This window comes from Primulina huaijiensis, chromosome 13 (genome assembly GCF_012295235.1).
Source record: "Primulina huaijiensis isolate GDHJ02 chromosome 13, ASM1229523v2, whole genome shotgun sequence".
NCBI classification, from domain to species: domain Eukaryota; kingdom Viridiplantae; phylum Streptophyta; class Magnoliopsida; order Lamiales; family Gesneriaceae; genus Primulina; species Primulina huaijiensis.
The window spans coordinates 46,895-74,846 of record NC_133318.1 but is presented as its reverse complement, the minus strand read 5'-3'; the positions used below and the strand labels follow the sequence as shown (position 1 = coordinate 74,846).

Below are 27,952 nucleotides of genomic sequence, written 5' to 3'. Positions count from 1 at the left end.
ATTATTTAAATAAAAAAAACCCTAATAATAAATAATAATAAATCACGTGAAATAAAATAGAAATTATTATTCCTATTAATTTATATCAATGGTATTATCATGTTCTCTTGTTGGTTAATTTCTGTGCGATTGTGCTTTACCCCGTGTGGCTGAAGGAAGAGTACAAATCCCTGTAAGAAACATCATGAAATTCTATATTTACTTTTGTTTGGCAATGATGGCTTTGAAATTGACTCGTACATGCATGCTGTACACTCAAGCATAAATCATGTTTCCCTACTGTGAGAAATTTGTCAGTTTCCCTATTTGTATCGACCCTAGTGGCTCGGGGAGGTAAGCCTTAGTACGAGCTGCTAATTCCTGCGCAACAAAACGCATGTTTGGCCGTGTCTCTGGATTATCTCGCGTACATGCTAGTGCAATGGTGACCACAGTCCACAAACACCACTTCCTCTGCTATTAACAAATACTGTCTATAATTTTGGATAAATTTGATATTAATCGACTAGATCAATTTAAAATATTCCGAAACTATATACATCAGATTTCTCGGTGACTATCATGGTGAGTGCCAGCTCTAACATGTTCATGAGAAATAACATGTCAACAAAGAATAATTAATTTCGTTGAAGTTACAGTAAAGGATGTCTCCACCAACTTAAATCTTAAGAAAATAGATGTAAACTTTTAACAAATAAACAGTAAAGGATGTCTCCACCAACTTAACTGGTATTAGCCATGATCCAGTTAGAGATGGTTTCACACGAATTTAGAAAAGGTACTCTTACAGTACTACCAATGGATCAGAGAATAAGATTATCTTTCTGCCATTCATGGCTCAAATGTAACATGATATCTAAGTTACAACCTCAAAGAAGAGAACAATTGTCAGTCAGCTCGATGTAACTTCAAAAGTTGCAGCTACTACACCTTCAAAGCTAATCGCATGGTTATGCTATTAATTGATTTGCAACAAAGGGCAAGCTCGTAATGGCACCCCAATAATAGCATGTGGTCATCTTCTCGAAGATCTGGACCCTAAGACACAAAACGGGTGGTTAGGAATTATTAATGCCAATAACAAAAGTAAAAAGATATTCCCACAATTACAAACAAAACTCGGAGGACATAATTTGCAAGATAGCATACGTGATCGTGTGTAGGTTCAGTTCCAACATGTGTAAAAAGAAGATCATCCCCTCAAATTAGAAAAAAATGAACTTTTCTTCATTTTTTTTTCTAAAATTGCGAATAGCACTCTTCCTCTCCCCGAGTTCCTAGATCTACCCCCAATCGTGTGACAAGTCGAGTTAACCCTGGATAGGTGAGCAATAATAGGTCTTGAAGAACAACAGAAGGAAACGTGTACCATCTTGCCATTTCACGAAACTAAAGTTTTTCAAACCACAAGGAAAACAAATTAAGATGGTAACAAGCATGGTATCCAACACATGCATGGACAATCATTTTACATACGCAAATCTGCTTTATATAACTAAATAAATAAGTTTCCCTGAAATGTAGTACTTACTACTTGAGCGTTTTATGTTGCGGCAAAACTTGCTGCCGCATTGACAATGAAATGCCTTTATAGGATGGTCATGGTCATCAAAATCAATACCATAATCCTGCAAACAGGCAATACACTTCTTAGTTAACTAATTACTGAATACACTAATTAATGTTTACTTCATGAATGTGCAACTACCGTATTCAAATACATCTTTAATGTGCAACATTATGGTCTGAAGCAGGCAATTAAGTAGACCATAAACCCTACTTCCCCACGAGCATTAAAATTGTGCCTTTTACGTGAGTGTAATTGAGTAAAATACCCTAAGGCACCCTTTAGTGCAAAAGATAAGATTCCTCGTTGTTAAAAGTTAAAGAAGCATATGCCATCATTCACTTATAACATTATCATGAAAAATAAATAGCATTTCCAAGACATGCCTCTATGAAACTGAAAATTTTAAATATAAAGCAAGACCACGTAATGAAAATGTAATTACCCAAGTAAGTTCTTCCATTGCTTTCACTTTTCTTGTAGTAAAGAATGCAAGCTACATTGAGAGAAGAAATCCAGTTCAACTTCATTAGAAGACTTGACTTTAACCAACATAGATAGTGGGACAAGGTGTAGAAAAAAAGTGATCACATACGTGATAATAGTGGTGATCAGGAGTCTCCACTTCCACAGGTATCTCAACCATGTTCGAGTCATAACATCTAAAGACAAGAGGGAAATTAAAGATCATCTGCCATTGATATCAGAACCTGAATCTTTGAAATGAAAACTCTAACTGAAGCTTTCCTGTTAACTGGGACAGGGGAAGGGAAAGAGACGCAAGGACACACTGTTTGTAACGCAACTTGCATAATACAAGTTGATATAATCGAATCCAATGGTCATCAAAATAACAAAATAATAATTGTAGTATACGAGCAACTTCTTATAAACTAATATTAAGATGCTGCACTGTTGAACCAAATCTAGACGCTACAATCACTTGGAAAAATATTAAATAGAGATGAACCGATTGAAGGTTTTTTAAAAAAAAGAAACTATGTCATCAAATGCATACTTCTTAATAAATGAACTTACCTGTGATTGATAAACCTTGCAACATTTCCATAGTAAGTAGCATCCAAACAAAGAGCTTCTTCATCTTTGAGTACTTCTTCTGCACCCCAATCAGCATCAAGAAGAACAGGGTATGAATGTTTCTCCCCTTCAGGACTACGTGAAACACGATCAAAGAGCTCTGCATTCGTTAAAACTTCTCCAACATACTCACAAACAAATGCACCTTTTGGTAGGTCCTCCAGTGTACGTAGACCCCACCCCTTAACTTCAGATATCATAAACACCTAGGGAAACATGACATGGAAAACACCAAAAAAACTAATGAACCCCATGAAAAATTTTCAATAGACTGGAGCTAGGATGAGAGAGAACACACTACCTGTAATTTGCGACTTATTCCTCTCTGTACCACTCGATTTCCACACAGTATATTGCAGCCACATTTCCACCAACATTCTTTGATGAACTTCCTCACTAGATGCCCTTTGCAAGGTTCAATGACATCTTCACTTTTTGATCTTTCAAGAACGCATTCCTTACAGAAAAACTGGCAGTGCTTCTTCGGATCACGATTCATGGAAATACACTCATTAAGAAAGTCCTCTTTAACAAGGCCATCGGAATTGTATGCAAATTCACCTCCAGTTTCATGTGCACAGGCACAGGGAGTGGATAACAACAGACAATCCCCAGAACAAGTACCACAACAGTTGTTATCTCCCATACGTGCTAGAGAGAAATTCAAATATGCATTTTGAAAAACTGCATTTTGGGGTATGTAAAAGAATGATGGAGGACGCTCATCATTGACTTCATTCACTGTTGTGATTAAAACTTTTTCGAGTCCCTTGGCAATATCCAAAACCTCAAGTGAGCTGACAGTGTTTAGAGCCACTAGCGGCTGATGGGCAACCTCCAAGCTCAAATCATTCATTTCTTCAGTACAGCTCACTCTGTTTGATCCACAGTCATCAAGACTTGCCATCTTCTTTAGGGTTGTTACATCATCCATGCTAGTGCAAGTTGGAGGAAGTGGTAATGTATTGGGAAGAGGCACTCCAGAATCAAACTGAACAACTGATCGACTAACAGAACTAAAACCCAAGCATCCAGCACCTAGGCCATCTGCTGCAGAAGATTAACACAGTAGACAATAGTAGGAGTTAAAGCCATGATTCTGGTACTCTCTAGTAGATTTGGATCCTAATTTCTGAAGCTACCATCAATTTTTTTCGGAAAATTCATAAAGTTTGACTAGAGATCTTTGTATGATATGAGACATCTATCCACCACCAATGCTGTAATAGATTAAGATCAATTAGACAATTACATTTAGGCTTTCCGCAAGCCAAATCACAGATTTGAGAGACAGACTTGAGAATATTTCACTTTTCCAAAAAACAAGGAAGCAAATCATCAGTTATGAAGGGCACTCACCTGGGATCGTTGCCAGTGCTCCATTGTTTCTCAGTTCATTAGCAGCAACATTCCCATCAGCGGCGTCTATTCTTTGAGCAGTATGGGATACTGAATGTTCAGGGTGGTCATCTGCAATGGTGCCATTCATACTCAAAGCACCTCCTTCATTCAATGTATCTGTGAATTTTGAACCATGATCGTAAGAATGACTAGTAGAATACAAAATCATGTAATGATTAAGTAATAAAATAGCTGTGCAGGAGAGAACATTAAATGGATCCTGAAAGGGTCGTGTGTATGCTTGATTGACAAGATTTTTACAAATATAATGCTATCATGTAAATCCAATATGGAATCTGATTGGCATAAACCAAAAGCCAACCAAGAAGCATATTCCTCAAAATTCAACAGGTGAAACCGAAAAATAAAATGTATAAAGCAAATGGTCAGATACACCCAAAAAAAAACTACGTACTAACTCCATTTCATCGAGTACAAGCAATTAATATACACTAATGGCAACAGCAAGTGAGTCAAGACCTAAGATATAAACAAGAAACACCCACAAAAATCTGGGAATCAAAAGAAACGAGTTTTCAGTTCGCTGTCTAAGGGAGACCTGCTAAATGGACAAAATGTTACTTACACACAGATAAGTGTTGGTTTGTCAAATCGAGAATATTAACGACAATTCAATTTCAATCAACAAAAGATAGAAAATTTTGGATGCACAGACTGTGAACAACCAGAAGAGGAAAGGTATACCTGGATGGACCTTGGCCACAGGAAACCCTGGACATGGAGTGTCATCAGCGATTGGCTCATCTTTAGGCTTAATCAGAGCATGATTGGCATTGCTCTTTTGTTTAGGCAAGGATGATAAAACAATGCCACAATTATTAATTTGGTCTTTTAGGCATCCAGCATCAGATGAACTTCCAGAAACTGCAATCTTCCCCCCAGATTGCAAAGAGACAGATCCCTTTCCTCTGTCTCTCAGCCTCATTGGATGAGAAGGTGATCTCCTTTCTGTTCCCAACGAGGTATTTTGCTGAATTCTGCCTATGTCACCGAGCTGACAGGGATCATATTTCTCGTTGACAGTCAAGGATTTGGCAGAAGTATGTTGCTCTTGTTTATTGGAACCAAGTGATTGACATGTGTCAACTGGATCCACTGTACCGTGTGAACCATTTGCCTTTGGAAAATGGTCTTTATGTAGTTCATCTGGTTCTTCTTTTGGCTTGACAAGTGGAGTTTTGGGTACATTAATATTAGAAGTACTTGAGGAGGAAGTTTGACCATCTCGATTTCTATGTCGCAGTCTTTTTAAAGGCCGTTCAGGCTCTTCAGAAGCCTGAGTTTCTTCCTCCAAGCAATCCTCTTTCTGTTCGAGAAGTACACCAGCATAACAACATATTGAGTAAAATAAGAATGAATAAAGATATTAGTTATAAAAATACAACCACCAATCAGAGTTGATTTATATTGCATGAAAATAATTAAAGATTAAGTTACTCACTTCACCATTCACAATCTTCTTCGGATGCTCTGCGGCCTGACAAATGGCACAGATCAAATTATCAAATCATCAGCACTAACAAACCTTTTTTTCTGTATATATAAAACACAAAATCACAATTACATTAACTAAAATCGAAAAGCTAGCTCTGAGGACTGATAAGCAGACTAATTATCGAATCAATCACATACTTCGCTATTCAAGATCTTCCTAGAGCACTCTGCAGCCTGAGAGATCAGAAAAACCAATGTCACCGCAGTTCGATCAAAAATAGAAAGATCAACAGCAGTAAGATTTTAACTAAACAAGAATAATACGAATACAAAAAGAAAAAAAAAGAGAGAAGAGAGAAGAAAAATGAAAGAAAAAAAGGATTTTCAGAGTTGTATTGGACCTTGTGCGACAATCCTTGTTTCTAGTTCTTTTACATAGCGATGTCCACTATTTGCGGTACTCAGCCACGTAAGGATACGAAATAAAGAAACATAAAATGTACTATTGCATTAGGTGTCTCAAGAAGTGATAGAAATTAAGGGGAATACACAGTATTCTGTCTGAAGCATTTACCTCTACTTCATCTCTCTCAAAAATAGCATCAGCAAGGGCTCGATAATTTTCCTCTTCAATAAGCGTCCAATTTTTATCAAACAACTTTAGCAAACTTTTCAATACCGGCTTTACCTTATCCTCTGAGATCCCAATACTTTTCATAGCACGAAAGGCATTTGCAACCTTTTCTTTTGTCTCTTTGCTCATTTCAACAGATTTTATAACTCAGAAACTGATTCTTTACTTCCCCTGTAATCCATCATTTGTTATCAAATTGAAAGATAGTTGGAAAACGAAAAACTAAAAAAGAATTACAACCACATCTTAATCAAAATATAAGCTTTTCAACAACTGATTAAGAAAATAAAATTGCAAGTTGATGGGAGGTGAACTCCAGCGCAGCAGATCACAAAATATTTCAACTTTTCTTACCAAATTGCAATCACAACCAATGATAAATAGCAAATTTTCGCACTTGATGTGTGCATTCATGTTAAGTTTTAATTTGAAGTGTAATTTCATATAAAAAATGTTTATATAAATTGTAATTATGTTGCTGTAATTTTTGGTTCAGCTTTTATTTTGTTATGATATGTTATAGAAATTTTAAATATTAAAATAAAGTTGCCGAGAGATGTGTTTTCGAAATTTCGGGGAAAAAACAATTCGAAACATCGAAGAAAGATAGCTATTCATATAGGGTAATTTAACAATAATACATAAAACACAACGAGTGACAAAGTGGCTAACTTTTATGGTGCTCTTGCTCAGGATAGTAATGATAGGCTAAGTGTTGGCATTGAACAAACAACTTACTTTCAAAAGACGAATCTCGATTAACAACTAATCTAAGAACAACAATTTTTCCCACGGCAGGAAACATAATAACATTACTTTACCTTCAGTTGTGATTATCACCTTTCCATATTCAAATTCAAGAAAATCCTTAAACATATGCTTATTTGCATAAAACTGAAAGCAGGTTTTAGGAATCTACAAAAAACATGTTCACAGAAAGATAAACAGAGATCATACAAATGTACCTCACAAAATTTGCTTCTTGACGTGTGTACATGCGTATTCTCAAATTTAAAATTTTATTTTATTTTACTTTTTTTAAAAAAAGGAGAAAATGGCCAGTAAGCTTTTTCCTACGGACAATGGCGGACACGAAGTTGAACAAAAACAACACTTTCCTCCACCAAAAGAAAGATAACAAACACGACAATGATAAAATGTAGAAAAAGAACATAAAAACCTAAAACCCGAAAAATTAGGAAACATAGATACAAAAAGTTAGTACAGAAAACAAAATTATCCGAAACTCTATTTAGTCCCGTAAATTCAACAAGTGAATCCCCCTCCAACAGCGCAGATTGCGCCAGGTGAAGGTACAGAAAAAGGGGAAAAAAGCAGCAAAAGCCGAATTCGTTATCGGACATACAATGCATGGCGGAAACGGAAGTTCTTACCAGGCAGGCAGGTACTGGCGATTATAGCGGAAATAGGGCAAGCAAGCTCTAACGGGTGAATGTCACTCTGACCACGGAGAATCCAAATAGCATATAAAAGTGTGGTGCACTCCACGCGCCTAACTCGCGTTAGCGAACGATAAGAAAGAAAAAAATTGTATAGGAAATAAAATAAAATAAATACCACAACATGTAATTAATAATAGTACGTATCATTCGTGGAAAAAACTTGTGTTTGACGATTTTATATGTTGTATTTTATGTGACGGATCTCTTATTTAAATTATCTATGAAAAGTATTATTTTTTATGTTATAAGTATNATATAGATACTATATAAAGTCAATTAATTTTTTTAAAAAAATCACATATTTAATATTATTAAATTATTTTTATCCAAATAATAATTAAAAAACTGTAACATGACTTTATAAATCAATTCGATTTATTAATAATCATGATTTATATACGTGATAATCATTATTTTATGTACGTAAGTTATTGTTGGTTAGAGAGAATGTTATATCATATGGTTAAATATTTGATTTTGTTGTAGAACGAGCGGATAATTATTCATGTTTCGTGATATTAATATTATGAAAATGTTAGTAACATAAACTTTTGGATATAATAAAATCATGCTTTTATGAAATCAATTCACAAAACTAACATGGACTAAATATTTTTTTTTTTTTTTGGGAACTATGAACATACTCTTGAAATTGGTTGGCAGAGTGCTATTTTTCGAAGTGTTTACAAAATCCACCCGTCCACCTTCTTCACCACCTTTTCAAATCCTTTTCAACTGTGATTATGCATAAACGGAAGAGCGATACCGAGCTTCATCATTTCTTTCCTAAAACATTGCTCCAAAGTCAAAGTTCCTAATCGAAAGGGGAGAGCAGAAGCAATGTCGGATCCTCGGAAAGCCGCGGGGTCTTTGAATCCGTTGGTTTTTAATTTCCGGAAGCTTGGTCTTGAGCTCAAATGCCCTTTCTGGTAAATCTCCATTTTTTAGGTTGTGGGTATCATTTTGTGTATATATCTAGGTTAGCGGAACAATTTCTCAGGTTCCCATGATTTTTCCTCACGAGTTTTGTCAGTTTGAATTTGCTGAGGAAGCCGACGTTGCTTCCATGCAATCATATTTTCTGCAAGTAAGTTCTAGCTTCCCTCTTTTTTATTTAATTATTCCTTGAATGCTGAAATATTTTATTCTCAATTTTTTCCCCGGATTTTGTAGTGTTTGTATCCCCAAGTCTAGCCAGTTCACTGCTGACTGTCCCTCATGCCAGCAACAATTCACGGATCAAGGTACCAGATTTTTCAACAGTTTGTTTTGCAGATATTTTATCCAGGATTTCAGTATAAAGTCTACATTTTGGGGAGTTAACAATTCGTTTGCCTGGTGTTTAATTGCATACTACTTATTATTGTTTCTGATTCCTTGTGGGTTATTCATTGGAAAAAATTGATGTGTTTTGCAGAAATAAGGCCAGCTCCTTACGTGGATAATTTTGTTGCCATTTATAAGAATTTGGATGCTGCTTTCAGCTCTACCTTGTTGCCAATGTTTTCTGCCGGTAAATATGACTCTTAACTGTAAACTGGTGGGTCACATTGCTCAGACTATTGTATGTAATATTACTGATTTGTTATCATTGCAGATATGAGAACTCCGATTTTAATATCAAATTCTGCAGGCCAATTGAGGAAGGAACTCAGTGAAATTGCTCCAAAAAATAAGCACTCTGGTACTTCGTTGGAAGATGAGCTTGATTTGATGAAAAAAATTGAAACATGTGGAGTATCAAAGGATGGTAATTGTGAGAAATTTGATAGGAAATTTGAATGTAGACTGGCACCGAAATCAGATCAGAAATCTCCATTGCATCGATGTCCAATGGAGAAAAATGTGGCAAATTTTCGCTCTGTATCTGAAGAATCAGAAATGAATCATGCCCCAGAATTAACTCCAGGAAGCTCACCCTCTGATGGTGGTAACAAATATAAGGAAGATTGCAACACCGATCCAGGCAGTGGAAATGGGGTGGTTAGTTCAATTCTTAATTTTTCGCACGAGTTTCTGAAAAGTATCTTGCCTCTAGAACTCAATGAGTTAAATCTAGTTTCCAATGGAGGTTGGACTTTGTTTATGAATGAAACCGCTTCATACTTAATCTTGGCCTATAAAATATAAGCTACTTATTAAGAATCTTTTTTCTGTAAAATATTTATTAGTTAAAATCTCCAGTTTACAGAAAAATCTGCAGCCAAGAGTTGTGCCAAAGATGCTCTGGTTACACTTTCTGGTGAAGTGGATAATAAAACTGATCCAATGGACACATTTCATAAAAAGGAAATTAAGAGACAAAAGAAGCTATATTGTGGTTCGTCTGATGAAGTTACTCGGAGTCGTGAGTATAACAAAGATTACACAGTACTTGATGTTGCATCATACATGGATGGAAGCACTTGTGCGTTTTGCCATTCATCTAAGATAACAGATGTAAGTTTCATTTCAATATGGATAGTAAGTTTGGACCTAGATCTTGCCACTTTTCTCTTTGTAAGATTACTGCTTATGTCATTGTCATACATTTTGTGATAAGATGTAAATATGCTAGCGTAATATTCATATGTTAACGGGTGTTGCAGGGTAGTGGACCTATGCAACATTGTGGAGATGGAAAGGAAGTTGCAAGAGGTGAAACTACTCTTTCTAAGGTCATCGCTGCCCACCGTAAATGCGTAGAATGGTAAGTGTGATTTTGGCATGCATCAGAGCCTTAATTTCTGTCAAATCTTTGTTTTTTGGAACCAAACCTCGATTTCTATAAGAATAACAAAAGATAATGTGAAGTTTTGTTCTCCAAATATGCTAGCATTGAAAAAAATTTGTCTAATGACGTTATACGTCTCCTTTATTCTTAACTGTTGTTTGAATGGATAAATGTCTGTCAAATTGAGAAATATTCTGTTGTTCAGGTCCCCTAAAGTCTATTATGTTGGAGAATCTATTAAAAATTTGGAATCTGAATTGGAGAGAGCTGCTAAGCTCAAGTGCAGCAGCTGTGGTGTAAAGGGAGCTGCACTTGGGTGCTTTGCAAAATCGTGTTGTAGGAGTTACCATGTTCCATGTGCAGTCGAAATACCAGATTGCAGATGGAATTGTGTGAGTATCCCATGCCATCCTTACTCTTTCTTTCTTTTTTTGTTTCTTCTACGAATTTATTATATTCGCTCGTTTTGACCCGTTATCCTATAATGTTATGGGTATGTAGGATGAGTTTTTAATGTTATGCCCAGCTCACAAATCTATGAAATTTCCGAGTGAAAAGTCCAACTCTAGAAAGCGTGAACGTGGAGAAAACCAATCCTTGTCCACTCAAAGGTATGGATATTTCTACTGTCATCGTTTGTTGATTTAATTACTCTTCATTATTTGATACAAGTATAGGACTCAAATACAAACCACCATGCATGTAAATCTCTGTTGCCATTTGTTATTTATATTACCTGAAATTTCACCTTCAACCTCTAGCTTTTCTATGACTAAAAAACAGTTACCGAGTTCAAGCCAGGAGGTTTTAGCCAGATGCGTAAAACCTTTGGCTAATATTTGTACTGAATACTGTTTAAAAGAAGGAATCCGCTGGACATTTAGATGGGTGACTGGTCCGTTTGTTCTTTCTTAAATTGAAATGGAAAATGCGTTGTAGTTTCTCTGAGGGTTGAAGTACTAAAATAATGGTGATTGATAGATCATTTTTGTCTTCTTTTGTACAGATCCATTGAACAATCCTTTTGGTCACTTGACTCACTTTCTCCTAGTGGACCTCAACAATGGGTTCTTTGTGGATCTGCTCTGTCCTCTGAAGAGAAGGTTAGTCTCTGCCAAACTTTGTATCGTACTTTTCGGTTACAAACTCAAGTAAAGGTTTCAGGCCTAACTATTCGGATTCTATTTCATTTTGTTGGTTTGATCGTATTCTCACTGAATAACATACTGTACAAAAAATGTTCAAAGTAACTAATATCTTATATTGGTTGTTGGCTTTCAGCATATGATGATCAAGTTTGCCTCGATTTTTGGCGCTGAAGTTTCCAAGTCCTGGAATTCAAATGTTACCCATATGATCGTGGCCACAAATGAAAAGGGGGCATGCAGCAGAACTTTTAAAGTTCTCATGGCTATTTTGAACGGAAGATGGGTCCTTAATATTGATTGTGAGGATGATACATATTCTACTTAACGGGCTTACAATCTTGTTTGAATCATACTATTAAATGTCGTACATCATTGTTTTAGGGGTTAAATCATGCATGGAAGCAAAATATCCTGTGGATGAAGAAAATTATGAAGTTGAGCTGGACAATCGTGGTGTTCTTGATGGCCCACGAACTGGAAGACTGAGAACATTAAATAATGTAAGTCCTTCTAATGCGAGGAGAGTAGTAAGTAGTTCATTTGTTACACTTACTTTTCAGTTTTTTAAGGCATGAGTAAGAGAAGTGAGCCAACAGTCACTATTATATTACACAGAAGCTTATAAGTCAATCCATGCTTTGACGTAGAGCTGTGGTTGAAACATGTAACATTCTCCTCATTGTTATTAACCCAAGGGATTTGTATATTTCTTAGATAACTAAATATATCTGGTGATGTGAATCAGGAGATTCCATCGTTATTTCTAAATCTGTGATGATAAAAATGAGACTCTGGACTCTGGCCAGTAGCCACCGCCTAATGAGCTATGACTCTGGGTCAGTACACTTAATTTTGGGTGTCAAGATTTGTAAAACCAGCTACCTTCTACTTCCATGTATTTTTTTCAAGTATCTTAGAAGCTTGGATTATAGTTAAGATGTAATCTTGAGTGTCAATGTGGCATTACGGATTGATATTATCATATTTGTCGTTGTGCAGGCTCCAAAGCTTTTTGATGGTTTACGGTTCTATTTTCTTGGGGATTTTGTTCCCGCGTACAAGAGCGGTCTTTTAGCCTTAGTTATAGATGGTGGAGGAACCGTTATTGAGAGCTTGGAGCTTATAGCAGCACAAAGAGACAGTCCTGAGATAGTTTCTAGATGTCTTGTTGTGTATAATGCTCAAGATGAAGCGAATACCAGAACCGCAGAAGCCGGTGATTTAGCCAAAGACAATGATGCTCGTGCCATTCCACACACATGGATCTTGGAATCCATTGCCGCACACAGATTGTTGTCTTAAGATTCTATCAAGAAGTTTTAGCTTTTGTTCTTCCTCTAAAGTGTCAATTTATGATGGTGGCTTATTCAAAGTAAGCTGGCCTCATGAACATGCATATAATTTATTGCAGTATCGTATTGTATTTAAATCATATTTAACAATTTTAGTCCAACGAAGATCTATTTATATAAATTTCCATGTTATAATTTGAGACTATTCAAACGTAAAATAGAAAAATATGTTCTTAAAAAAATTAATCTACTAAAGTATAGTAAATAAGGATTTCAAAATACAAATATAGACGGTTATGTATAAAGAGAGAGTTTGTGCGTTTAATAATAAATAATTAAGAGAAAAAATAAAAATCTAACAAAAAATTTAATCGCTAAACTTCCATTTTTTTATTTTAACACAACACTTTTGGTATTTTAAACTTTAAAAATGTCATTAAGTTAGTTATTTCTGTTATCTTCGATCATAAAATTAGGTTGTGTAAATTAACCAAAGTGGATTGAATTTTTAGCTTTTGTGCGGAATATTTCGTTACAATAAACCTAATATTAAACTTAAACCTGATATTGAAGATGGGCTATATAAGTCATGCAAATTTTAGTTTTTCATATCCCAATAAACCATTACCACTTGTGAATTTTTATTTTGAAGAGAAGCTGTGTTTCAAAGAACTACTGTTTTTACTTTTGACTTCTTTCTTTTCTGAGTAATCATTAAAAATAATTATCTTATGTATTTGATGGAATAGGTAAACATGAGATCAAATAGTTGCGATTCGATTCCCTCTATCAACACTTTTTCGATCGAAATTATCGTACATGACTTATTGTGTACGATTTATCCAAAAAACATGATTTGTAAGTTATTACATTAAACTTGATGTATTACTTAATATACATACATCCGAAAGAAAGCAATTACAGATCCCCTAAAAAAATATAATAATTTGATCACATGTCCATGTACATCATTTGTAAACTACATTTTTTTTTTATCAAAGATGGAAGAGAATGTTGTGAGAGTTTGGTACCAATGAGCCAATTTGTAAAGTACGTGTTACATTAATAAATAAATAATGGCTCTTCCAAAAAATTTAAAATAATTATATGATTTATGAAATCTCAATAAAACGAAGATGGAATGAAATAATAAATTATTATTTGTTAAAATAAAAATGATAAAAACATGTGTGAACATATTATTGGAAATTTAAATTTAAATAAATAAATTCATAACTTATAATTGTCCTGAGNGTATTATTTTTTATTATGAATATCGATAGGATTGACTCGTCTCACAAATAAATATCTGTGAAACCGTCTCATAAAAAACATACTCATCATTTAAATTATCTCGTCGTACCTGTATAGTTAATATGGGGTTTTATTATTTTTTAAAATTAATTTGGTTTATATTATAAATTATAAATAATATTGTTATATANCCACCTTTTCAAATCCTTTTCAACTGTGATTATGCATAAACGGAAGAGCGATACCGAGCTTCATCATTTCTTTCCTAAAACATTGCTCCAAAGTCAAAGTTCCTAATCGAAAGGGGAGAGCAGAAGCAATGTCGGATCCTCGGAAAGCCGCGGGGTCTTTGAATCCGTTGGTTTTTAATTTCCGGAAGCTTGGTCTTGAGCTCAAATGCCCTTTCTGGTAAATCTCCATTTTTTAGGTTGTGGGTATCATTTTGTGTATATATCTAGGTTAGCGGAACAATTTCTCAGGTTCCCATGATTTTTCCTCACGAGTTTTGTCAGTTTGAATTTGCTGAGGAAGCCGACGTTGCTTCCATGCAATCATATTTTCTGCAAGTAAGTTCTAGCTTCCCTCTTTTTTATTTAATTATTCCTTGAATGCTGAAATATTTTATTCTCAATTTTTTCCCCGGATTTTGTAGTGTTTGTATCCCCAAGTCTAGCCAGTTCACTGCTGACTGTCCCTCATGCCAGCAACAATTCACGGATCAAGGTACCAGATTTTTCAACAGTTTGTTTTGCAGATATTTTATCCAGGATTTCAGTATAAAGTCTACATTTTGGGGAGTTAACAATTCGTTTGCCTGGTGTTTAATTGCATACTACTTATTATTGTTTCTGATTCCTTGTGGGTTATTCATTGGAAAAAATTGATGTGTTTTGCAGAAATAAGGCCAGCTCCTTACGTGGATAATTTTGTTGCCATTTATAAGAATTTGGATGCTGCTTTCAGCTCTACCTTGTTGCCAATGTTTTCTGCCGGTAAATATGACTCTTAACTGTAAACTGGTGGGTCACATTGCTCAGACTATTGTATGTAATATTACTGATTTGTTATCATTGCAGATATGAGAACTCCGATTTTAATATCAAATTCTGCAGGCCAATTGAGGAAGGAACTCAGTGAAATTGCTCCAAAAAATAAGCACTCTGGTACTTCGTTGGAAGATGAGCTTGATTTGATGAAAAAAATTGAAACATGTGGAGTATCAAAGGATGGTAATTGTGAGAAATTTGATAGGAAATTTGAATGTAGACTGGCACCGAAATCAGATCAGAAATCTCCATTGCATCGATGTCCAATGGAGAAAAATGTGGCAAATTTTCGCTCTGTATCTGAAGAATCAGAAATGAATCATGCCCCAGAATTAACTCCAGGAAGCTCACCCTCTGATGGTGGTAACAAATATAAGGAAGATTGCAACACCGATCCAGGCAGTGGAAATGGGGTGGTTAGTTCAATTCTTAATTTTTCGCACGAGTTTCTGAAAAGTATCTTGCCTCTAGAACTCAATGAGTTAAATCTAGTTTCCAATGGAGGTTGGACTTTGTTTATGAATGAAACCGCTTCATACTTAATCTTGGCCTATAAAATATAAGCTACTTATTAAGAATCTTTTTTCTGTAAAATATTTATTAGTTAAAATCTCCAGTTTACAGAAAAATCTGCAGCCAAGAGTTGTGCCAAAGATGCTCTGGTTACACTTTCTGGTGAAGTGGATAATAAAACTGATCCAATGGACACATTTCATAAAAAGGAAATTAAGAGACAAAAGAAGCTATATTGTGGTTCGTCTGATGAAGTTACTCGGAGTCGTGAGTATAACAAAGATTACACAGTACTTGATGTTGCATCATACATGGATGGAAGCACTTGTGCGTTTTGCCATTCATCTAAGATAACAGATGTAAGTTTCATTTCAATATGGATAGTAAGTTTGGACCTAGATCTTGCCACTTTTCTCTTTGTAAGATTACTGCTTATGTCATTGTCATACATTTTGTGATAAGATGTAAATATGCTAGCGTAATATTCATATGTTAACGGGTGTTGCAGGGTAGTGGACCTATGCAACATTGTGGAGATGGAAAGGAAGTTGCAAGAGGTGAAACTACTCTTTCTAAGGTCATCGCTGCCCACCGTAAATGCGTAGAATGGTAAGTGTGATTTTGGCATGCATCAGAGCCTTAATTTCTGTCAAATCTTTGTTTTTTGGAACCAAACCTCGATTTCTATAAGAATAACAAAAGATAATGTGAAGTTTTGTTCTCCAAATATGCTAGCATTGAAAAAAATTTGTCTAATGACGTTATACGTCTCCTTTATTCTTAACTGTTGTTTGAATGGATAAATGTCTGTCAAATTGAGAAATATTCTGTTGTTCAGGTCCCCTAAAGTCTATTATGTTGGAGAATCTATTAAAAATTTGGAATCTGAATTGGAGAGAGCTGCTAAGCTCAAGTGCAGCAGCTGTGGTGTAAAGGGAGCTGCACTTGGGTGCTTTGCAAAATCGTGTTGTAGGAGTTACCATGTTCCATGTGCAGTCGAAATACCAGATTGCAGATGGAATTGTGTGAGTATCCCATGCCATCCTTACTCTTTCTTTCTTTTTTTGTTTCTTCTACGAATTTATTATATTCGCTCGTTTTGACCCGTTATCCTATAATGTTATGGGTATGTAGGATGAGTTTTTAATGTTATGCCCAGCTCACAAATCTATGAAATTTCCGAGTGAAAAGTCCAACTCTAGAAAGCGTGAACGTGGAGAAAACCAATCCTTGTCCACTCAAAGGTATGGATATTTCTACTGTCATCGTTTGTTGATTTAATTACTCTTCATTATTTGATACAAGTATAGGACTCAAATACAAACCACCATGCATGTAAATCTCTGTTGCCATTTGTTATTTATATTACCTGAAATTTCACCTTCAACCTCTAGCTTTTCTATGACTAAAAAACAGTTACCGAGTTCAAGCCAGGAGGTTTTAGCCAGATGCGTAAAACCTTTGGCTAATATTTGTACTGAATACTGTTTAAAAGAAGGAATCCGCTGGACATTTAGATGGGTGACTGGTCCGTTTGTTCTTTCTTAAATTGAAATGGAAAATGCGTTGTAGTTTCTCTGAGGGTTGAAGTACTAAAATAATGGTGATTGATAGATCATTTTTGTCTTCTTTTGTACAGATCCATTGAACAATCCTTTTGGTCACTTGACTCACTTTCTCCTAGTGGACCTCAACAATGGGTTCTTTGTGGATCTGCTCTGTCCTCTGAAGAGAAGGTTAGTCTCTGCCAAACTTTGTATCGTACTTTTCGGTTACAAACTCAAGTAAAGGTTTCAGGCCTAACTATTCGGATTCTATTTCATTTTGTTGGTTTGATCGTATTCTCACTGAATAACATACTGTACAAAAAATGTTCAAAGTAACTAATATCTTATATTGGTTGTTGGCTTTCAGCATATGATGATCAAGTTTGCCTCGATTTTTGGCGCTGAAGTTTCCAAGTCCTGGAATTCAAATGTTACCCATATGATCGTGGCCACAAATGAAAAGGGGGCATGCAGCAGAACTTTTAAAGTTCTCATGGCTATTTTGAACGGAAGATGGGTCCTTAATATTGATTGTGAGGATGATACATATTCTACTTAACGGGCTTACAATCTTGTTTGAATCATACTATTAAATGTCGTACATCATTGTTTTAGGGGTTAAATCATGCATGGAAGCAAAATATCCTGTGGATGAAGAAAATTATGAAGTTGAGCTGGACAATCGTGGTGTTCTTGATGGCCCACGAACTGGAAGACTGAGAACATTAAATAATGTAAGTCCTTCTAATGCGAGGAGAGTAGTAAGTAGTTCATTTGTTACACTTACTTTTCAGTTTTTTAAGGCATGAGTAAGAGAAGTGAGCCAACAGTCACTATTATATTACACAGAAGCTTATAAGTCAATCCATGCTTTGACGTAGAGCTGTGGTTGAAACATGTAACATTCTCCTCATTGTTATTAACCCAAGGGATTTGTATATTTCTTAGATAACTAAATATATCTGGTGATGTGAATCAGGAGATTCCATCGTTATTTCTAAATCTGTGATGATAAAAATGAGACTCTGGACTCTGGCCAGTAGCCACCGCCTAATGAGCTATGACTCTGGGTCAGTACACTTAATTTTGGGTGTCAAGATTTGTAAAACCAGCTACCTTCTACTTCCATGTATTTTTTTCAAGTATCTTAGAAGCTTGGATTATAGTTAAGATGTAATCTTGAGTGTCAATGTGGCATTACGGATTGATATTATCATATTTGTCGTTGTGCAGGCTCCAAAGCTTTTTGATGGTTTACGGTTCTATTTTCTTGGGGATTTTGTTCCCGCGTACAAGAGCGGTCTTTTAGCCTTAGTTATAGATGGTGGAGGAACCGTTATTGAGAGCTTGGAGCTTATAGCAGCACAAAGAGACAGTCCTGAGATAGTTTCTAGATGTCTTGTTGTGTATAATGCTCAAGATGAAGCGAATACCAGAACCGCAGAAGCCGGTGATTTAGCCAAAGACAATGATGCTCGTGCCATTCCACACACATGGATCTTGGAATCCATTGCCGCACACAGATTGTTGTCTTAAGATTCTATCAAGAAGTTTTAGCTTTTGTTCTTCCTCTAAAGTGTCAATTTATGATGGTGGCTTATTCAAAGTAAGCTGGCCTCATGAACATGCATATAATTTATTGCAGTATCGTATTGTATTTAAATCATATTTAACAATTTTAGTCCAACGAAGATCTATTTATATAAATTTCCATGTTATAATTTGAGACTATTCAAACGTAAAATAGAAAAATATGTTCTTAAAAAAATTAATCTACTAAAGTATAGTAAATAAGGATTTCAAAATACAAATATAGACGGTTATGTATAAAGAGAGAGTTTGTGCGTTTAATAATAAATAATTAAGAGAAAAAATAAAAATCTAACAAAAAATTTAATCGCTAAACTTCCATTTTTTTATTTTAACACAACACTTTTGGTATTTTAAACTTTAAAAATGTCATTAAGTTAGTTATTTCTGTTATCTTCGATCATAAAATTAGGTTGTGTAAATTAACCAAAGTGGATTGAATTTTTAGCTTTTGTGCGGAATATTTCGTTACAATAAACCTAATATTAAACTTAAACCTGATATTGAAGATGGGCTATATAAGTCATGCAAATTTTAGTTTTTCATATCCCAATAAACCATTACCACTTGTGAATTTTTATTTTGAAGAGAAGCTGTGTTTCAAAGAACTACTGTTTTTACTTTTGACTTCTTTCTTTTCTGAGTAATCATTAAAAATAATTATCTTATGTATTTGATGGAATAGGTAAACATGAGATCAAATAGTTGCGATTCGATTCCCTCTATCAACACTTTTTCGATCGAAATTATCGTACATGACTTATTGTGTACGATTTATCCAAAAAACATGATTTGTAAGTTATTACATTAAACTTGATGTATTACTTAATATACATACATCCGAAAGAAAGCAATTACAGATCCCCTAAAAAAATATAATAATTTGATCACATGTCCATGTACATCATTTGTAAACTACATTTTTTTTTTATCAAAGATGGAAGAGAATGTTGTGAGAGTTTGGTACCAATGAGCCAATTTGTAAAGTACGTGTTACATTAATAAATAAATAATGGCTCTTCCAAAAAATTTAAAATAATTATATGATTTATGAAATCTCAATAAAACGAAGATGGAATGAAATAATAAATTATTATTTGTTAAAATAAAAATGATAAAAACATGTGTGAACATATTATTGGAAATTTAAATTTAAATAAATAAATTCATAACTTATAATTGTCCTGAGAAACCAATCAAGAGATACTTATGAGTATTAAAATGAAGTTTATTATAATTATAAATAAATAAAAAGCTAAAATTATTCATCAAACCAAGTTAAAATCACCCATTTAAACCGCCATTTTTCAGGCCACAAAAACGAAGACAACGGCACTCTTGTTTGAACTGAAATATCAAGGTGGATGAAGCTAGTTTACTTCACACAAGAGAGGAAGAATACAAAGTTCTTTTCAACATAATCTATAAGGTGACAACTTGTATCCAGCAATGGATTCCAAGATCCTTGTGTGTGGAATGGCAAGAGGGTCATTTTCTTTGGCTAAATCACTGGCAGTGCCTCGCTATTTGGTTCGAGTTGAGCATTATACACAACAGGACGTGAAGAAACAAACTTCTTCAGGATTGTGACTTTGTTCTGCTATCTGCTCCATACAATTTCAACACCATCTGTAACTAAGGCTAAAAGTTCGCTCTTGTAATTAAGCTGGAACAAAATCCCCAAGAAAATAGAACCGCAAACCATCAAAAAGCTTTGGAGTCTGCGCATCAAACAATGTGAAAACGTCAATCCTTAGTGCCACAGCCCGCATTGCCACTCAAGATTAGGTCTGGACTATAATCTAAGTTTCTTACAAAAAATATCCATAGAAATTATCGGTAGTCTTACATATCTTGATACATCCTGCCATGGCTCGCTCATTAGGCAATGGCCAGAGTCTCATTTTTGTTTAAGCAAATATTCAACCCCCTTGGGTTTATAACAATGAAGACAATGTCATATGCCGGTCCCACAGACAAATCATGAATTTATCCAATCTTTTAAATTCGTAAATCATTTTATTTACAATGCTAATAACTATTATTACTTATTAATTAATCAGTTATTAAACTAAATTTAAAGTGATATATAACATAGAAAAACGAAAATTTATGATCTAATACTGAAATAGTATTTATAGAAAATTTTTTAATGAGTTTTTATCTAATGTCTTCACTAATTAACCACTAATTTTGTATATATATAGTAATAATTGTGCAATGGGCTCAACCAACCCACTAAATGCAACTAAAGCCATAAATGTATTTATAAATATATATTTACTCTTATGTCCTACCTGATATTTATCTTTTTACTTTTATCTTCTTATATATATTTTAGAAAAAGTATGAAGTTGTTGATTCACTACTTCGCTCTATTATTCACAATTGCTAGGTAGGTGATGGATAGATATTCAGCTCATATTAACCAAAAATTTTAGGCATCTGGCTAAACCATCTTACCAAAAATCTTAGGCATCTGGCTAAACTTTTCTTCTGGTTCTTCCCCAGACTTCTTCCTTTCGAGCACAGTCAAAGTTCCTACTTATATTTATACAGTTATTAAACATCATTGACTAATTCACAATCATTCACGAGCCCTCCACAAATTGTCCATCATTCTATGCGTGTTATTTATACTTCATTTGGATTCCAACACATCAATTTTATCGTTGCTAGTCACCTCAAAAATATGAATATTTATTACACTCTTCATCAGTATCTGTGCTTCACTCGATCGTACACAACAGGCATTGGTGGACAGCCACTCATCTGAAGGGCTCTACTGGAGCAGTCTCTTCAAGGAACGCAGCAGCTTTAAAACATTCAGCAGCTTCTGGAGCTAACGAACTACCTCCGGTTTTGTAAAGCAGGCCAAGGTTATACCATGCGGAACTGTTCATCCTGTCATGCCGTAGAGCTTCTGTCAAAAAGCTTCGTATGATCGCAGGAGATAGGCAACCGATCTTTCTCAGCACTGCAGCCTTGGAGACTAGACTTGGGACGTGCGTTGGATCAACTTCGAGGGCGAGTTCATAGGATTTTAGTGCTTCTTCGTGCTGGCCTTTTGCTTCGTGAAGCAAACCTGTTTTTATGACACGGAAATTGGACTGTTGACCAGCTGGTTCATGATCAAGTATGAATATGCAACAGAATGGGAATATGAAGGAGAAAAACTCGAAAAGCAAGCATTTTATACCAGAAGTGTGCAATCTAGAAGCACAAAAAGTACTTATGGCTTTGGATTTTGAAAGACAGATCTCAGCATCTTGCCACTGGGACAAACTTATGTAGACGGAAGCCAAATCATGCCATGTTTCCATCTCTAGATTTTTGTTATGGTTTCTTCTGTCCTGTCATTATGAACATGAAGGATCTTCGTCAAACCATAACTTCATAGCACATACACACCGAGATGAGTAATGTTTGCACCAAAATTAACAATTTTGCAACAGGATGGAAAATGGGGAACATAACAAAGATCCCACATAAAGGTCTAAGAGCAGACTACGTACAATGGCAACTACAATGCCAATAACAAGTTGACCAAGATAAACATATCAGTTTTCAAGCAACATGCGAGTAAACATCATGTCTTGTAACCGGTCCCAATATGAGTCCGCAAAATAGTAGCAAAACTCTTGCGGGAAGTTAATCAGGCAATAAAAGATTTGGTTGACTTGGGTTATCAAGTTTTGCAAGTTTGATTAAGCATTATGATGGCATACATCCTCTCTTCAGCTTTTTAAATGCTGAGAACCAGAAGGGAACCAGATATTGGCTCATTGAGCAACTAAATATCATAAGTGTCAATTAACCCATTCAGGTCCAATTTAAACCTTTTTAAGTTAAAAATATAACGAGGCATGAATACATAAATATGCCATAGAGAGAGGTGCAGCGAACCTTCTTTTTCTCCGAAGCAAAGCTTTTACTCTGAACTTGAAGGACAGCAAAAAGTCGAGAAAAAGTTTCAATGGCCTCCTTCATTAGACCCTGGGCAATTTGGAGCTTCGCTTTAGTTCTAAGCAATTCTCCCTGATTCCATACTCCAGTTTGATCTAGAGCAGCATTAATGATTGTTTCAGCATCTAAATAACGTTTATCAGCAGACAATATTCGACTCAACAAGATCCATCCTTTAAGATTAGATCCCCCTTCCAATTTAACCAAGTATTTGGCGTGATGAAGTGCTGAATCCAACTTTCTCTGTTCAGCATACTGTAAACACAGTTGATAAACAGAGATGGGGTCATTCAGTTTAGTCATTCTTCCAGCAATTTCGAGAGCTGCAAGAGCCTCAGATTGTCCTTCAACCCTCTCACTATCAGACAGAACTGATCCAGATTTTAACGAAAGAGAGATGCCCAACATGCAATTGGCAACACCAGCCAACCGATCACATCTCCTATGCGAGCCTTCAACGGCTCTGCGAGCAAAACTAATCCCATCTTCTATGTGCTTTGAGATTTCCCCACATATCTTTGAAGCAAACAATAATCCTCGTAAATATGTGGAATCGGAGTGACTTTTCAATAATTTTTGCCAACAATCCAAAGCATCCAAGTCATCGCCTTCTGAGTGATGACAGAGAGCTAAGATATCATATCTTTCTTTCCGATCTAAAACTCCAGGAAGCAGCTCTTCCAGTTGATTAGCCAAAGCCCCAAGTCCACCTGATACGGATAATGCATAGGTAAGGTGATCCAAAATCGAAGGATCCAACTCAATCTTCATCAGAGAAGCTTTTCTTAAAAGAATTATCAAAAGAAGAATTGCTTCCTCAATATTGTTTTTGGGAACAAATGAACTGTCTATCTGTGATCGTAGGTTTGGGGGAATTGCTTTGGCTCCACTGTACAAGAGAAAGATTGCAAACTCCTTTTGAATATTTGCTATAGTTTGCGCATCAAGATTCCACTGATGAAGAAGGGCCCGGCGATATGACAAGATAGATTCACGGGGAGACTCAACAAGTTTCCACAATTCTGGAAGCAGCATGACAGCCTTAGTTAGCATCTCCTGCAATTTACAGTCAGCACCAAAGTTTTCAGGTAAGCCTGCTGGTAATGAAGATTCAACAATGTCCAGAATTACTGAGCATGATTGAGCAGCTTCTGCAAAAGGCGATCGGAAACACAAATCAAAAAGCCATTCACATATGCAGGTGTGCCAGACTCAAAGAATGGTTGTCTGCACTAACTGTGAGCCTACAATACCGCCTCTTCCCATAGTCAAAAACAAAATGTGAAGAAACAAGGACTTCTTAAGTAAGAACACAAGCTCCAGGGGGAAGGGACAATATCAGAACTTCTACAAGTACTGAACCGAACCAACAGGAAAGTCCAACAGGATATTACTAAATGCCACATCAGCCATAACAGCATAATTCCTATGGCCAAAATAATTAAAGGACAAACTAGACGTAGGGAGTCCCACTGACCACTAATTTTAACCATTATAGACAAACTCTCAATAGTCAAAAGCCTGAGGAACAGAGTCAATCCAGAAGCCATATGATCGAGAGACTAATAGATTATTCATATGTTGATCACCCATTGCAATGCACGTGCCAAGACCCAAGAGGGAGCAAATCACTACTGCCTTTCTTCGAATATTTAGTTGACACAATTAATATAACATTAAGAAAAAACCCGACAGGGAGCATAATAAATTCCAAAAATCTTTGAAAACTAATGATTTTACGAGAATTCACGAGAAAACAATGAATGATGTCCTAACAAGAACTGCATGACAAGGCAGAATGCAATAAATTTGTATGGAGGATAATAAAGATAAGATTCAATAATACACAGAAAAGTTACCTTTATACCTCCCAAGGGCTTGAAATGATTTTGCTTTTAGAAAAATTGATTCCAAGAGTAAACTAACAGCGTGTATGGACATTGCTGACGTTGCATAATTTTGCAACCGTCTCTTACGAGTTTCCCCTCTTGCAGCAATTGTGATTTTCATCTTTGGTGTCACTGCAGCAATATCTATCCCTTCAAACACACGCAAGGCAGCTTCGAAGTTTCCTTTTTGATACTCATACCTCCCCAACAAGGCCCTGGCTTCCTGATAATTATAATTTTTAAGTTAAGATCATACAAGATTAGAATGAGTTCTGCAGGAACATAATCAAAAGAAACAGCAAATCATGAACTCTAATGATAGAACAGATAAAAGATAAAAACCAAGATAAATATTATAATCATAACCAAGACCGTATCAAATGGAATGAAATTGGGCCAAAAAATGAGGTCTGAAGAAAATTTTATACGAAGAACATGAGAAAACGACCTCATAATTTAAACAACCATTTTCACGCAATGATGTTTCAGCTTCTTCAATATTGCCAGTATCAGGTTTATGTTCAGTTTCTCCAGCTTGAGATGAATATACACTGGCAGAACAATCCTGGACAGCTACAGATTTAGAAGGGATCATTTCATCTACTCTTGTCTGTTCTCCTGAGCAGAGACGCTGCATCAATCTTCCCCAACTGAACTCGAATGTGTTCCAGTCGCCTTTCTTCAATCTTATTCTCATTCGTCATGTTGTTTCAGCCCCCCTAAAACGCTTAAACAAGCAGATTTCCAGTACTTACAAAAATTAGCCCGCTTTTGGATATAACATCCTTGAACGAATAAACACTATAAAAGAATTCTCCTTCTTTAAATTATATTATATAATCCAGTAACTTAAAATAAGTAATACTTAAAAGCACCGTTTGAAGTTAAAGATAAAATAATAATATTGAGATAAATAATTTAATATGATAAAAATATGATAGTTAAAAATAATTTGTTTGATTTGATTTAATTGATTAAATTCAAGATGAAATGATATATTATCAATTTGTCTTTTTAATAACTAAAAAATATTGATAATATTAATTATTAAAGATTATATTGTAATTCAAATTCAATTATTTGATTGATTTAAGAATAATAATTAGTATACGGATAAATAATTCGATGAAACAAATATGTGATATAATAGATAAATTATCGATTGATTAATAACATTTGAATCGATGCCAAACACGATTGCAAATGCTGCTGTTGGAACAATAAACCAACAGGTTACAGCTACAAATCTCATGGCCAAGTGTCACTTTTTAGAATACTCACAACTTGCTATAACTAGGAAACTCCAAACAGAAACCAACTACTTAACCGACAAAACTTCCAAATTATAATAGGCAAAGAAAGCCCATTTCAGAAAACGGAAACTATCGCTCAGTTAACTCCGCAGGAACCCAACCCACCAGCCGTTGATCAGCAAAATTAACAACCCATACACCCAAAACAGAAATTTTAAATTTTTTTTTAAAAAAAAACAGAAACCCTTGTGGTTAAAATTTTCTAAATTCAAGAAGTAAAACCCCATATAATAAATCATCAAAATACAAAGATCATTCAATCAATAAAGCAAAAAACAGTACGTAGACGTCATATATTACTTTGACAGCTGAAAGCAGACCGCAAACGATTGAAGATTGAAAGCCAAGGCACATACACACCAGCCCACATATTACCAATGAAAATCCCCAATTTTATCCAAATGCGGGGTACTGATAAAGAAAACCCTTCGATCAAACAAGAATCCAACAAAGCTTACACAAATGGGTATTTTCTTCGCCTTTCTTTTCTATACAAGAAATTAAAAATAAAATCGCAATTAAAGTTCCTGTACAAATTGGAGGAGTTTGGAGTCGAAAACCGAAAACAGGGAATGGGATCTTCGAAGGATAGCGTCTGACTGAAGATATGGGGACTGCTATATCGTAGCTGGCAATTGGGGATTGGGGCAAGGAGAGTTCTACGTGGGGCCAATTAGAATTTCTTTAATATTTTGAGGTCATAAATGCTCCACTTTGCCACGTGTATAGCTATTGTGTAGCGTGGGTAGAGGTGTTTATCGGTCGGTTCGATTTTTTATTTCGATTTTTGGTTTTAGAAATATATAATACGATATCCGAACCATTTTTCTTCGGTTCGGTTCGGTTTTCTACCAAAACGGTTCGGTTAATTCGATTTTAGTATAATTATTTAAATTAATAATATAAATATATTGTAAAATATAATAGGTTAACTTTTTACATGTTTTCTTAGTAAAATATTTAAATATAAGATCTAAATTAATTAAACAAACAACAATCAACTAAAAATTGTTCATAATGGTTCTTCATTCACTAAATATTATATCAAAATATATAATATAAATAAAAATATAAAAAATTATTAATTTATTGATATTTCGATTTTTTCGGTTTGTTCGATTTTGTCATATATAATCCGAAATCGAACCAAATAAACTTCGGTTTTAACATTTATATCCGAATTACAAAATTCGATTTTCGGTTTGGTTCGGTGTTCGATTTTTTCGGTTTGGATTTTCGGTTTTTTCGGTTTTATCCGAAATTTAAGCGTGGATCATCTTAAATTTTTTATACGTATACATTTTGTGAAATTGTATATAAAAAAATATTAATTTTTTTAATAAATATAAATAAAACAATTCACCTTACGAATATAATATGTGAGAAATATAATACGTGCATGAGATCATCTTATAAACAATTAAGATATATAAAAAAAATAAGAATAAAATATATCCTTGTTTCCAAGGACTTCTAAATTATATTTTGTACTAAAATATAATATAATCTATACATTTAGTCCTCATACATGACCAAATATTTATATAATAATGAGACAAAGTATATTTGAAGTTATTTAATTAAATTAATAGGATATTAATTAAAAAATATCAATGCATGAGATGTATTGATTTGAAAAATAATTTTTGAGAAAATATAATTCTGTGTCAATTGATTTGAGCCAAACTTCCTCCATAAAATTAATTTGTGTCGTTTAGAAAACACAACTGAAACATAAATTTTTGGAGAAACGAAAACTGTATCAATTATGAATCTTGCAATGCCAATCTGATCTTCCGACAATTATTATATATTTTATATTGCAAGAAAACAAATTATAGAAACACGAAATCACATACTTTATAGGTCCTGGAAAATGAATGTTGATTAAATAATCATCCCGATTAATGGATATATCCAACCCGAAAATGCACGTCTGCCTTCATTCCGACCACTTTCTGCATGATGGAGTCGAGGATTTATATGACAATCCAAGTTGTGGATCATATAGCAGTTTGGTTTGCGTTCAAGAGAACCATATCCATTTATTTTCAACGTGAAAT

The 27,952-nt window shown here is 34.8% G+C and overlaps 4 protein-coding genes and 1 long non-coding RNA gene across 10 annotated transcripts; 3 read left to right on the top strand and 2 right to left on the bottom strand.

Annotated features, from left to right (window-relative positions):
- Nucleotides 1-680: 680 nt before the first annotated feature.
- LOC140956387 (probable inactive histone-lysine N-methyltransferase SUVR2) lies at nt 681-7,678 on the bottom strand. 4 transcript variants are annotated; one of them, XM_073413114.1, is made up of 12 exons: nt 7,550-7,678; nt 6,096-6,326; nt 5,720-5,755; nt 5,529-5,564; nt 4,772-5,393; nt 4,025-4,183; nt 2,967-3,715; nt 2,606-2,871; nt 2,163-2,229; nt 2,013-2,063; nt 1,532-1,628; nt 681-1,038 (listed from the first exon to the last, which is right to left on the bottom strand). In XM_073413114.1, the coding sequence occupies exons 2-12, from the start codon at nt 6,282-6,284 to the stop codon at nt 1,016-1,018; spliced, it is 2,295 nt and encodes a 764-aa protein (XP_073269215.1). In that variant the 5' UTR covers nt 6,285-6,326; nt 7,550-7,678; the 3' UTR covers nt 681-1,015. The 4 variants fall into 4 exon arrangements, with proteins under 4 accessions (XP_073269215.1, XP_073269217.1, XP_073269218.1 ...); XM_073413116.1 differs by having other exon boundaries at nt 2,967-3,712; XM_073413117.1 differs by having other exon boundaries at nt 2,967-3,703.
- A 638-nt stretch (nt 7,679-8,316) lies between these two features.
- On the top strand, nt 8,317-12,928 carry LOC140991838 (BRCA1-associated RING domain protein 1-like). Of its 2 annotated transcripts, none has more exons than XM_073461998.1 (13): nt 8,317-8,547; nt 8,652-8,705; nt 8,792-8,862; nt 9,036-9,131; nt 9,216-9,598; nt 9,803-10,057; nt 10,207-10,307; nt 10,537-10,723; nt 10,833-10,942; nt 11,338-11,434; nt 11,613-11,778; nt 11,861-11,979; nt 12,479-12,928. In XM_073461998.1, exons 1-13 carry the CDS (start codon nt 8,459-8,461, stop codon nt 12,779-12,781), a joined length of 2,031 nt encoding a protein of 676 aa, XP_073318099.1. In that variant the 5' UTR covers nt 8,317-8,458; the 3' UTR covers nt 12,782-12,928. The 2 variants fall into 2 exon arrangements, with proteins under 2 accessions (XP_073318099.1, XP_073318097.1); XM_073461996.1 differs by having other exon boundaries at nt 9,216-9,601.
- A 1,309-nt stretch (nt 12,929-14,237) lies between these two features.
- Nucleotides 14,238-18,814, top strand: LOC140991862 (BRCA1-associated RING domain protein 1-like). 2 transcript variants are annotated; one of them, XM_073462026.1, is made up of 13 exons: nt 14,238-14,433; nt 14,538-14,591; nt 14,678-14,748; nt 14,922-15,017; nt 15,102-15,484; nt 15,689-15,943; nt 16,093-16,193; nt 16,423-16,609; nt 16,719-16,828; nt 17,224-17,320; nt 17,499-17,664; nt 17,747-17,865; nt 18,365-18,814. In XM_073462026.1, the coding sequence occupies exons 1-13, from the start codon at nt 14,345-14,347 to the stop codon at nt 18,665-18,667; spliced, it is 2,031 nt and encodes a 676-aa protein (XP_073318127.1). In that variant the 5' UTR covers nt 14,238-14,344; the 3' UTR covers nt 18,668-18,814. The 2 variants fall into 2 exon arrangements, with proteins under 2 accessions (XP_073318127.1, XP_073318126.1); XM_073462025.1 differs by having other exon boundaries at nt 15,102-15,487.
- A 2,442-nt stretch (nt 18,815-21,256) lies between these two features.
- Nucleotides 21,257-25,292, bottom strand: LOC140956330 (protein NPGR2-like). The gene is given in 6 exon segments (XM_073413043.1): nt 21,257-21,806; nt 21,921-22,074; nt 22,628-23,838; nt 24,547-24,799; nt 25,025-25,213; nt 25,215-25,292. Coding segments are annotated over 6 exon segments (2,190 nt in total). The 5' UTR covers nt 25,281-25,292; the 3' UTR covers nt 21,257-21,489.
- Nucleotides 25,293-25,452: 160 nt separating this feature from the next.
- On the top strand, nt 25,453-26,052 carry LOC140956331 (uncharacterized). Its single transcript, XR_012171442.1, has 2 exons — nt 25,453-25,516; nt 25,849-26,052. It is a non-coding gene; the product is annotated as an uncharacterized lncRNA (long non-coding RNA).
- The last annotated feature ends 1,900 nt before the right edge of the window (nt 26,053-27,952 follow it).